General features: G+C 36.2%; 1 protein-coding gene across 1 annotated transcript; it reads right to left on the bottom strand.

Annotated features, from left to right (window-relative positions):
- Window positions 1-7,541: 7,541 nt before the first annotated feature.
- LOC117915657 (pathogenesis-related genes transcriptional activator PTI6-like) lies at window positions 7,542-8,810 on the bottom strand. The gene has a single exon (XM_034831281.1). It carries the CDS (start codon window positions 8,637-8,639, stop codon window positions 7,818-7,820), a length of 822 nt encoding a protein of 273 aa, XP_034687172.1. The 5' UTR covers window positions 8,640-8,810; the 3' UTR covers window positions 7,542-7,817.
- Window positions 8,811-12,279: the final 3,469 nt, after the last annotated feature.

The raw sequence follows: 12,279 nt of genomic DNA, 5'->3' as shown, positions 1-12,279 counted from the left end.
TAGAAAAGGTTAAGAGACAGACAACCTCTTAGAGGAATAGACTTTTATCAAAAGCAAGGAATCTTATGTTAGTGAGAGCTCTATTTGAAATGTTTCTATCCCTTGCATCCATTCCAATTTCATTGACTTGTATTCATAAATGATTTGATGGATGGAAGGACAAGAAGTTAAAGTTTTGAATGAGATCATGTACACTAGATATATTAATGTGATAAAGAATTGATACATTGAAAAACATGATTATTGAAAGAGAGATAGGCAAATCAATTCCAAATCATGGTTATGTTAAGGTTCACATTAGATACTAATTTTTATTCCTACGTGGTCTTTAAATCGTTTGGATTTTATTTAAGTTATAATTGTGAAAATGAGCCTTTCAATCTAGAGATTTAAAATTAAACAAAATTTACATTTTATAAAATATAACTTCACTAACTATAGTAGAATTGTCTCGTGTACTTGCAGTGTTTTTTTATTGGCATCTTTTATATATTATTGTTTGCCTATCCAAAAAAAAAAAAAACCTAGAGTAGAATTTTAAAATATTGACAAGAGTAGAAGTAGAGGAATTGTAAGAATTGATGCCCAAGTGCATATTTGGTTCTCTTTGAATTGATCACTGATATATGGAGAATCAAGTAAACATTAGCTCCAAGATTATAGAACAGGAAAGTTGTTGTAGGGAAATGGTTTAGGGTTGTTAGGTTAACATTAAAGGGCAATTTTGCTCGATAAAGGCCTTGTACTAATGGTGCCTACCCATATCAAATAAGCATGTTGAAATGGAGATGTTAAGATGGATAAATGACTAGAAAATGAATATGTTAGTTGAAACCTAGACACAGGCATCTATTCAGGACAAGACGGAAGAAAACCATATGACCCTAAATTTAGATAGGACATGACCCTCAATCTAGTTTGATGGATAAACAGAATTTGTGTAATAGAACAATTATAATTGATAGATAAACACTTGCTGGAGTTCAGTGCCTAACTTTTCATTACAACTTTATTTTCACATTCACATGTTTCTCTCTAAAAGTTGTTCAAAGTTTGTTTCAGTTTGCACTATTCTATTTATTTTAATGAAGAAATGCCAATTATGCCAATTAAATTTGTTGTGTGTTGTGCAGTTACAAATTGCTGTTGATGAGTGATATAAGCTATTTATTCTTTCACATGGGACACATGTTTATGCTCATATTCAAGTAAGTGTGAGCTAATGTTGATTGAATCTAATCCCATGACCCTAGTTCCCAAGGCTGAAGGGTAACATGGTTATATTTTATTTTTTTTAAATAATATTGGCACATTGTATTTCTTGGTGCCATAATAGAATTCCATTTAGATACTCACTGTATTCACGTGCATGAATAGTTTCAATTTATGTCATGAGGAGAACAATTCATAACCACTCATAAAAGGCAAATAACAACTAAGTCTGATTATCTTGGAATAGAAAATGGGGCATACTAGAGAGTATCACCAATAAAACAGGGTACAAATGAATACTACTATCCAAAAATTAAGTAGGGATGGTGCATAATTTTGAAACATTCCATCCCCAAAATTTGGTTCACCCATCCAAAAAAATCCATCAGTGTAAAAAAGAGAAAATCCAAGCACCCAAAATTCACAAGTCACCTATGTATCTCAACATCAAAAACACTACAATAAATAAGAACTATCTCCATTTATAGATAGGTTTGCAAAAAATATTAATAGCACCCTAAATTGACTTCGTAAACTGAAGGTTAACAAAAAACATGAATCCATCTCCTCCTACCAACGACGATTAAACAAAATGTAGGATTAAACAAATCTAAGGCGAGATTTAGAGAACCTACTAACTTCAAATATCCAACAACGATCAGCACGGAGGGCACCGTCGGTGGGGATCAACGAGGGAACGATAAATGGCAAATTGAAATCGGGAGAGAGATTAGGGCAATGTAATTGGGCTGAAATCAAATGGTCCAAAGAGCCAAAATGAAGTATAAAACGAAATTGCAGAACCTACTAACCTCAACTATCCAACTACTTCAGCACGGAGGGCAATGCTGGTGGGGATCGACGAGGGCAATGTATCAACAGAGATGAAAAACACCACTGTCTACACCCCGAAATGAAATGGTTGGGAGAGACGAAATCGAGAGATAAGGAAATCGCCATAGAGATTAGGGCATTCTTTGGGCCTCAAATGAAATGGAAGCGAAAGAGAAAATCGGGAGAGATGAAAAACGCCACTATCTTAAATGAAATACAGAGTAAAATTAGGGCAACATAACTGGAATTCCAATGTGGGTTTTTTTTTTAATAGGTAGCAAAGGGCATTTTTGGAAAATTAACCATTTCATATCCTTCTTCTCAATTTTCACACTTTCTTTGGGTGTTGGGCTTAAATATGCAACTTATATGGACCAAAGCTTAATTTTTGAGCCCAGTTGGGCCCAAAACACAATTTTCCCAAAAAGAAAAGGAAGAAAAGAAATAAATAAAAAAATAAAATATAATAATAATAATAGTAACAACCAATGTTTTCAGAACCGGACCGGTCATCGAACCGGAAAAGTTACCAGTTCACGGTTCATTGGTTGGACGAACCGATGACGTCATAAATATGTAATTTATATATTATTAAAATTAAAAATAATTATAAAAAAAATTAAAATATATATGAATAAATTAAAAATCAATAATATTATTTTATATCTTTGATATTATCAAATTAAATCATATTAATATTTTAAATTTTATTAAATGAAATAGGTATAATATTTAAATGTGAATATATTAAAAATGAAAATTTAAACTAATTTTATAATTTTTAAAAATATTACATAATTTTTATTTAATATTATAAAAAATGTTAAAATCTAATATATATGGTTTTGTTTGGCATATTAGATAACAAAATGCATGCAGTCGAGTGGTGTCCTAGGTTGATAGTACAACCTAAGGTCCAAGGTTCAAACCCTCTTGTTAGTTAGCAATCCCACATTGGATTCTGAGAGGAAACGAGATGCAAAGGATGCCTATAAAAGCCATCCTCACTTAAGGCAAAGGCATCACCTGGGCTCAAGGCTCAGCCTATAAAATTGTGGGGATGGGTGTGGGCTTTGTCATAATAAGACAAGGCCCAGCATGGGCTTTAGCCCAAAACATTTAAACCCAATGGAACCCTTCCATGTTTGCAAAATAAGGGGGTTAACTTGAACTGTTCGGTTCCACCGGGTCACCGGTCTGACCGTTGGTTTAGGCGGTTCGATACCGGTCCAATACCTAAGTAGTTGAACTGGTTTTTAAAACATTGGTAACAACAATAATAGTAATAAAATAAATAAATAATAATAATAATAATAAAATAATATACAAAATAATAAAAATTAAGAATTAAATGGTGATAATAATAAAAAAAAAATAATATACAAAATAATAAAAATTAAGAATTAAATGGTGAATGGGTTAAAAATGTAAGATGTAATCAGGATTTTAAAACTAATGATAAAATTGGACTCAAAATCAACATAAAAATGAAATTGGGACAAATTATAGGGTCTACAATAATATTTTTATTTATAAAAATTTTATTTTTTTAATAAAAAATAAAGAAGGCAATATAATTTTTTTTTAAAAAAAAACAAATGTCAAATATTGAAATATAATATCTACTTTATTTATTTTCTTACTTATACAAACCAACCATAGATAAGTACAATATATCCTTTAGGCATAAAGATATGCATATTTTTGTTGAAAATATATCTACCATATCTTATCATGATAACTAAACATACCCTAAATCTCCATTCACAATAAAGAGAGCATGATAACTAAACATACCCTAAATCTCCATTCACAATAAAGAGAGCTCGCTAACTACCAAAGTCAATTTTGATGATGTGAATTTAGGCTTTTTAACATTGAGGCCTTCGATACTTTATAAAGTATGAAAAGAACGTCATGTACCCTTAAACTAACTCATGAAAGGCACATCTTATACCCTTTTATTTCAAAACAATGATTGAATTCTACTCATCACCATGTAAAAAGCAAAAATATTAATTCGAATATTGTAAAAAAAAAAAAAAAAAAAAAAAACAATTGTAAGTTTCATAGAATATACAAAAGATGGAATCCTTATATTATAAAATTCTATCTAGTAAATATTCGAACTCACAAAGGAAAATACTTCTTCAAGTACGTCAAAATGTCATACACAGTGAAAAGGATACACCAACCATATTTAATTTATCACAAGCCTATCACCCACTAAGATTATCAACTTCTTATCATTCTTGCTTTTTTAGGGATTCTATCAAGAACAGTTGGAAACAAAAAGCATTAGAACTTATTTAAATAAGGATCATGTGAAAAGTGCATAAAATCCAAATCCAAATCCATTTACCTTTATTCACATTCCCAAAAGCTTAACCCTCCGATTCATTCCTTCAAAAACAATTGTGATTTAGTAGAGAATATGGGCATTGTGGTTAGTGACTCAACCAAGTATCCAACTTGGGCCTCACAAATCTTCCATACCTAGTGGATGGGAAAGAATCCAAGGGCCCTCAACCCCAATCTTGTCCATGGAAAATGATTACATGCATGCTTGAAAAGAGTGGGAAAAGGGCCATAGGCCCATGGCATCAATTCAAGGAGGTAGGTGTTCATTTTGGTTGGAAGTTTAGATTGTTTTTCATTTCAATAGATGACAAAAGAAAAAAGAAAAAAAAATACCAAGGCCCTGACCTAACAATACGAAAACTTTTGAAGATTCTACAACCATGAAATTTGTTGCTTTAGTGAGAAAAATTCTAAGATAGAATTAAATTCGGGCCGAAGGTTGAAACGATTTCGAATTGAATGAAACTTTTTGATAACCTTACGATGAACACACAAATAAGGGGTGTGAAAATTGTTTGGGTTTTGATTCCATGGACCTTGTATCATTAGGCGGACGCATGTTCCCATTTGCCTTCATCCACAATGCCAAGACCATTTTCCCACGAGCCACGGCTCTTACCTTCCTTGGAATTTCCATTTCGGCGGTGCTTTCCTACAATCAAACATAGGAAGTAGTGAATTTCTTTTTGCCAAAGGAAATTTCTTAGGAAATTCAAATTCCCATGCCATGTCCCATGGAGCGGGGTGGGTGCCTCCTACTTTCCACAAGTTCCTTGGCCTACCTACCTGCGCTTTTCCCAAAAGCTGCTTTTACAACTTTTACCTACATTCGATTCTTAAAAAATATAAGAGAAAAAGTGAATAAAATTAAAAAAAAAAAAAAAAAAATGAATGCTTTCTGAATACAAAAAATAAATAATTAAAAAATGTATAAATTTAATTATATTTTAAATATAAAAAAATCAACCTTTTACCATATTTTTTCTGTTTTTAATATTTTTTTGCATCAAACATTATGTTAAGATATTAAATTTAAAATCAATGAATTGGACTTAAGTTTATAAATACTAAATATTAATTTTTATAATTTAAAACGTACTTGACACTTTGACAGTGATTTTTTAAACATTTTAAATATTTGATAATTATTGTTTTTTAAAATAGCTGTCAACCGTATTTTTATTAAGTCAATGTACAAAACACAAACAAAATATCAGTAGCATGTAGAATGGAAGGGAGAGATGCAATCAGGTGATAGAGCTTCTTCTTATCCATAACCTGTTGGTTTGCAAGACCCTGACAAAGACAAATCTCGTATTTGGATTAAATGATAAAAAAAATTAAAAATTAAAATCAATCCACAATGTGTTGATATTTTGATTAAAAGTTGTCGTCAACTGCTCATGAATCCATGATTAATGGGGAATGGTGGCCATACGTTTGACAATGGTGTGGGCGGGGCCCCACCCACCACACCAACTCACCAGGCCTCTCTTGGCCCTCCTAGGCTAGCACGTGCCTCAATTTTGGACCAGGTCACGCTTTCCAAATTCTTCCTACTTTCCCCATTAATTTATAATTGTATCCATTCCCTAGTCTTTGGTTGTCCTTTACAAAAATGTGAGCAGGGGGTTGGCCAATGGTTTTTATCATTTTCTTGACTTGCACTTATACTTGATTTTAAAGTTTTAAAACTTTCTTTATTTAAAAATAATGAATTTTCAGACTAAATTCTGAAAAAAAAAATCGTTTTCAATTAAACCAAAAAAATTAAAAATTAAAAAAAATATTTTCAAATAAGTTGTAAGGTCTACCGTGTGTAAACTTGAGATTGAGCAGCTCATCTAAGTGAACGAGCCTTCCATCGATGACCGTATTGGTAGTCGCTGTGACGTCATCTGCCTCATCACACACAAATATGAAAAGCACATCACCCCACTCCACAATCCACATACATACGCCTCGCGCACGAAAATATATCGAGACAAAAAAAGAAAAAGAAAAACGAAAAGGAAAAGGAAAACATTTCTGAAAAGAAGACAAAACCCAGGTCACGGCATAATGGATTAATAATATGGGTGATAGTGGGAGGCGGCTGTTGGTGTGGGCTATGTAGGGTGGTGGTGGTGGTGGAGGTGGTGGCCACTGCCATTGGCCATGTGATGGGATTTAGTTGAATTGTGATCGGTTTGGTTACCAACCATTGGGCCTACCAAATCCCTCCCCAGTCTCCGCCCAAGAGCCATTCCCCGAGCCCTTCTTTGATTTGGGTTCACACATTTGCAGCCGCCAAGGTGGGCCCTGCCTTTATTATTATTAGCCAGTGTCACCATGACTTTGTGAAATTTCAAAGTCTATCCTCCCTTTCTCACGTTCTTCAACTTGTCTACCCTCTTTTGAGGAAACAGAAAAAATTCATGTATTGGTATGGGGTACCTTAATTTAAAAAATAATACGGAATATAAATGATAAATCAAGAGTCAAAAAAGGGGCAGTCTCATCTTGTGAATCCTAGAATATACAAAGAATGGAAAAGCTTCCCAATAAACAAAATTAGTCTAACAACCATTCCATATTTAAAGAAATCTTGTAATTAAAGTTAAAAAAAAAAAAAAAAAAAAACCATTTCTAAGTTGTAAGTTTCTAACTCGGACATAGGACTAGGAGATGACCTTTTAAAATATAAATACATTTACAATTTAAAACAAGAAAAACATTTTGTCTTTTTCAAAAGCAATGGAAGAAAATTTTATATTTTATATTTAATTAAACATTTAATTTCAAAAATTTGATTTGATCTTAAACCTTAAATTTATCAAAAAAAAATATATATATATTTTACATTAAATTCAGTAGACGACCGACGCGATACATCATACACGCACTCAATTTTGTATACAAGAATGTTAATGTTGAATATCTCTGAATATCTTCCATGAGAGGGACCCGGACCCAACTTGGAAGGTGAGACGATAGGTGAAGGTGGAGCCCAGTTATTTGGACCAAAGCCAACCGCATGGCTTGAGATGGGGCAGGCCCTCAATTCTCAACATGTGTCCCGTCCAGTGTCCACCTCCTCACTAGTCACTACACTACCCTCTGCCACAGGCCACAGGGTGCATGCGATACATGGATTGCATCATAGTTTATTTCTATATGTATTGAAATAAAAATCTTCTCATTTTTCAACGCCTGGCGTGCTTTACAAGAAACGCTCACATCCCTCCACTCACCATTAGGCATTAAACCCACCTTACCTTAAAAATCTAGTAGACTCTCATCATCCACTTAAGCTACAATTACAACACCACTAAATTACAAATACAAGAATCAAGAATAAGTATTGGACCGAACAAAATCGCCTTTCTGTCATTTTACAATTATAACCCTCCCACCCTGCACTCGCCTCATCACTCTTGTTGGAATGGTGGAGGGGTAGGGTCAAACACTAAGAAATCGTCGGGGTCAAACTCCCCGAAGTCCTCCTCCTCTAAGTGCTTATTTGAAAATATGTCCGGCGAAGTTAACGGCACGTCGAAATCAAACCCGAAGGCGTCGACGTCGCAGTAACCGAATCCGTTGAAAGGCGCTTCCTCGTTGTAACGGAGGACTGAGGTGGGCGAGGAGGCGGTGACGCTGGGTAAACTGCAGGTCTCTGATTGACTTTGACTAGCAGTAGCAACGGATTCCGTTTTGACGACGGAGGGAAAGTTGGTAACGGCGTTGGGGCCTTTTAAACTGACGGCGGCCTTGTCGTATACCCTGGCCGCTTCCTCCGGCGTGTCGTACGTCCCCAACCACAACCTTTTCCGGCGGGTCGGGTCCCGGATCTCCGCCGCCCACCTTCCCCAGGGCCTCTGACGCACGCCTCTGAATTTTTTCCGGCGAGTGCTTTCCGACTCCGGCAGTCTCAACACTCTCTTCTTGGTCGGCTCCTTTTGTGGTGACTCCACTGAAGGTTGGAAGCTGATCTCTGTGACGTGTCGCTTCACTCTCTGCACCAATTCCACTTCATCGTCACTGGATGAGTCTGTAGCGTCGCCGTCGGTATGAATAATCCTCACAACTCTGTGCCGCACTCTCCTCCTCCCCGAAAGACACTCAGAGGCGCTCACAGACTCCAGCTCCTGCATATTCTTACTTGTGGTGACCACATGCTCGGAGAACTTCACCGCCGGTCGTATCGGCATCAGAAAGTCACTACCCATACTCTTCCTGACGCAGCCTAACATCGAAGCCGTCCAAGATGACCTCAGATCGGACGGAGGACTCTCAGTTTTCTTAGCTGCATCAACCGAAGATGATTAAAGAAAAGAGTAGCTATAAGAGTGATGGGAAGAGGAAGTCAGCAGGTATGTGATGAAGTTATAAGTCTGGAAGAGCAGTAGAATTTGGCGGGAGGGTAGCGGCGTCGAGGGCGTGGAGGAGAGAGATGAAAAGAGAGGGAATGGGAAGGCGAGGGTATTTATAGCGTGAGATGAAGTGATGATGGGGGTGAAGAAGGGTGAAGAGCGGAGCGGGAAACGGAATCACTCCCCCATCTAGCTGGGGTTTTGACGTGGCTTACTTTTTTGATTCCTTCCACCACGCCGATTTTTCCATTTTCCCACTAAAATGGGGGAGTCAAAATCAATGTTACAGGCTTACAGCGGAGGGTAAACAGGGAGGCAGGACACGGACAGAGCCGCCGCCTCATCATTTGCCTAAATGGAATTAAAAACATGTGATACAAATTGGCCTTATCTCTAACTTTTGCCTTACAATGTTTTTTTGGGGCCTCCTACGTATCCAATAATGCCACGGTGCCACCACACCGCTACTCCCACTGCATCCACTTGTGCGTGCACTCGAGTTTTACTGTATCAGATGTTGTAATTCAATGGATCAGATGTTAAGAGTGTTTCTTAATCGAATGATTGATGTCTACTTTTTTCCTCGTAATGGTCAATTAATGCCATTTTACCTACTCAATTTCTGGTTTTTCTGTTACTATTTTAAACTCTCTCTTTCATGGAGAGTTTGTAAATGGGACCTCTTCTGGATTTTCAATCCACAACTTGATTATACATTGCTTCCACTCAAAACTATGAAAGAAAATTGAAAAACCACTAGATTATATTCTAACATCGCAAGTCTATTGAGGGTCTTATGACTTAAATCACTTCATTTTTTATTTATTTTTCAAAAAATAAATAAAATTTGATCTTTGAGATGATTGTGATGGGTGCCATAACCATAACCATAACGTTTTCCTAGTAGTTTTCAAAGATTGGTAAAAGGGGTTATGGGCAGGGTGAGTGGGTACAGGGTTTATAGCTCAAAATAGCATGCAGTGCCAAAAATGAGACTCTTAAGTCTTAAGTCAAACCGACCATCCAACCTCTCGACTCGGATTTCACGACGGTGATAAAGGCTTTGGTGTATCACTTTTTCCAATTTTTACTTTCTGTTCTATCCCTGTTTTTGTCTCTAAAGCATGGTGAACCCGTATCCATATTTTATTACTTACTATATTATGTGGGATATCTGTAGGGGTTAGTAAAAAGTAAAAACCAATTCTCATGTGTGACCATAACAGCCTTAACAGGGCAGACAAATCACACAATTGTTATACCCCACATTGACAAATGGGGTTGGACTTAAAACTCCACCCTCCCTAATTCGATAAGATTTGAGTCCATAATGTAAATTTGTGGAAATAAAGCCCCTCCACATGTTTTCATTGTCAAAAGTTGTGATGTTACGCATTAGATATAGATAGATGGAAGAGGACTTGAACCCAAGACCTCTATTTACACCTTGTTGAATGACCAAATTTCACTAAAATTGTTAAAATTTGAACCCCTAACATGTACCAGGTCCTATGAAGTCCTCCCATGCCTTGTGCAACTACCAGAGGTTTAAATTTTAGAATTTCTGTAGTTTATACATATTCTAGGAACCACGGGTCAAGCCAAAGATCTTCCCAAGGATTTCACTTTTAATGGTTGGGGACTACATCATAAACCCATAGGAATAAGAAAGAATAAAGAAAACAAATTAAAGGTATTATACGTAGATGAAGATTAAATAAACCTCTACAAATGTTGAAAAAGCATATGTGAGGTTGGTTTAGGCTTGGAGAAGAAGCAAAGAAAAGGAAAGGGAACACACCCATGAATCAGCATGTGAGCAATGATGTATGGAGATTGGCCTTCATTGCTTGTCAACCAAGCATGAGTTGGTATAAAAAAATATGTCTAGTTTTGAAACTTTGTAGAAAGAGAAAGTGGGTCATTTCAAAGACTTCCAGAAGGTTATTAACTTCTGAAAATCCTTCAACGTTTTCCCTGAATCATATCAGAGACCAAAGGATTTGTAACCAGTCAAAAGACTCGAAACCTACTCTTGTTGGACTATAGCCAATTAGCAATGGCCTTTTCTGTATTTAAGGAAAAGCTTTATTCCACCAAAAAAAGTCGAAAATAGAGTTTTCCCATTGGCAACCAAGAGTTGTTCTTATCTAAATTTTCAACAGCATCCACACATGCAGAAGGTCCCATGTCACAACAAGGTTGAACCCTTCCTTGTTGCTACAGTTTTTTTGTCTTTTTTTTTCCCTCGAGTCTTCTGGGGCTGGGGCTGGGCTGAGGCTGAGGCAGTTGAAACTACAGGTCACTAAAATTCGTGGAAGTTTGAAGATTCAAACCTCATCCATCAGATTGAGATAGGTATAGGGAATCTAGGATTAAGCTATTGGCCAAAACATAGGATTTGATCATACAACGGGCTTTCAGGTTGTGTTGAATTTTCATACTCCATTTCTTTTTCTTTTCTTTTCTTTTTTTGGTTGGGGTGGGGGGTTGGGGATTTGTTATACAGGGTATATTGAAGTCTTTGTTTCTCAAGGTAGTTCTATCATGGGGGGCTAGAAGGTGTTGAGCCCGTTCACTCAAAACTACTAAGTATTCAGCAAAGAGTAACATGGAAGATAGATTGGTATGGAGGGAATCACAGGTTTGTTAGTTCAAACCTTTTTTTCTTGATTGGAGCCAAAAGAAAGGGACTTTTCTAGTAAATGTAATTAAGACCCCTTTGGTGCTGATAAATGTAGAATTATTTGCTTAGGAAACATTTTGGGTTAGAATTTTTGGATCGATTAAAAGAAGGGAATAGACTTTGGCAATGGACGTGATATTGCAAAGATGAGGACGAATCAACTAACTATGCCGATGAGGAAGAATCAACTAACCATGCCCTTTTTTCATCTTTGCTAAGATGAGGATATTGTGGTACTTGTTATTCTTATAGTTTATCGTCAAATGGGTGTAGCCATCTATGGCCAAAGAGACTTCAATCAAGTTGGCAGGACCTTTGTGGGGAAGAAGTGTTGGAAGGTGTGAAAGACTGCACGTTTGTGTTTATTCAAGACCATTTGAAACGATAAGAATAAAAAAGCATTCAAAAACTCATTCTTGTGCTCTCTTTAGCTTTGGCTAGGAGGTCTTTAGATGGAGCCTCTATCATTCTATGTCCATTTTAGAATTTGTTAATTGATTGGGCACTTATTTTATTACAAGAGTGGGTGCTTTTTGTTACTCTTTTCCTACTCATTGCCGTTTTGGCACCTTTGGATATCTCCTCCATGTACTATAGTGTACCCATACACCCTTTTTCCTTAGACACTGGCATTAGCATTCTTATTTGCTTATCAAAAAGCTAAAAAAAGAACATCCTGTTTTTAGCATTAATAAGGAGAAAATGTGAAGCTTCTAGCCTAGACCACTATTTCATAGTATAAGAAGGGTCCAGCACTTAAGGCATTGGAACAGAAAACTCTAAATATGGAAGGCACATTGATTCATTCACCAAAAAGTGAACTTCATTCACCTC

Source organism: Vitis riparia, chromosome 6 (genome assembly GCF_004353265.1).
Source record: "Vitis riparia cultivar Riparia Gloire de Montpellier isolate 1030 chromosome 6, EGFV_Vit.rip_1.0, whole genome shotgun sequence".
NCBI classification, from domain to species: domain Eukaryota; kingdom Viridiplantae; phylum Streptophyta; class Magnoliopsida; order Vitales; family Vitaceae; genus Vitis; species Vitis riparia.
The sequence above is the reverse complement of the archived record's forward strand: the minus strand, read 5'-3'. Positions and strand labels throughout refer to the sequence as shown.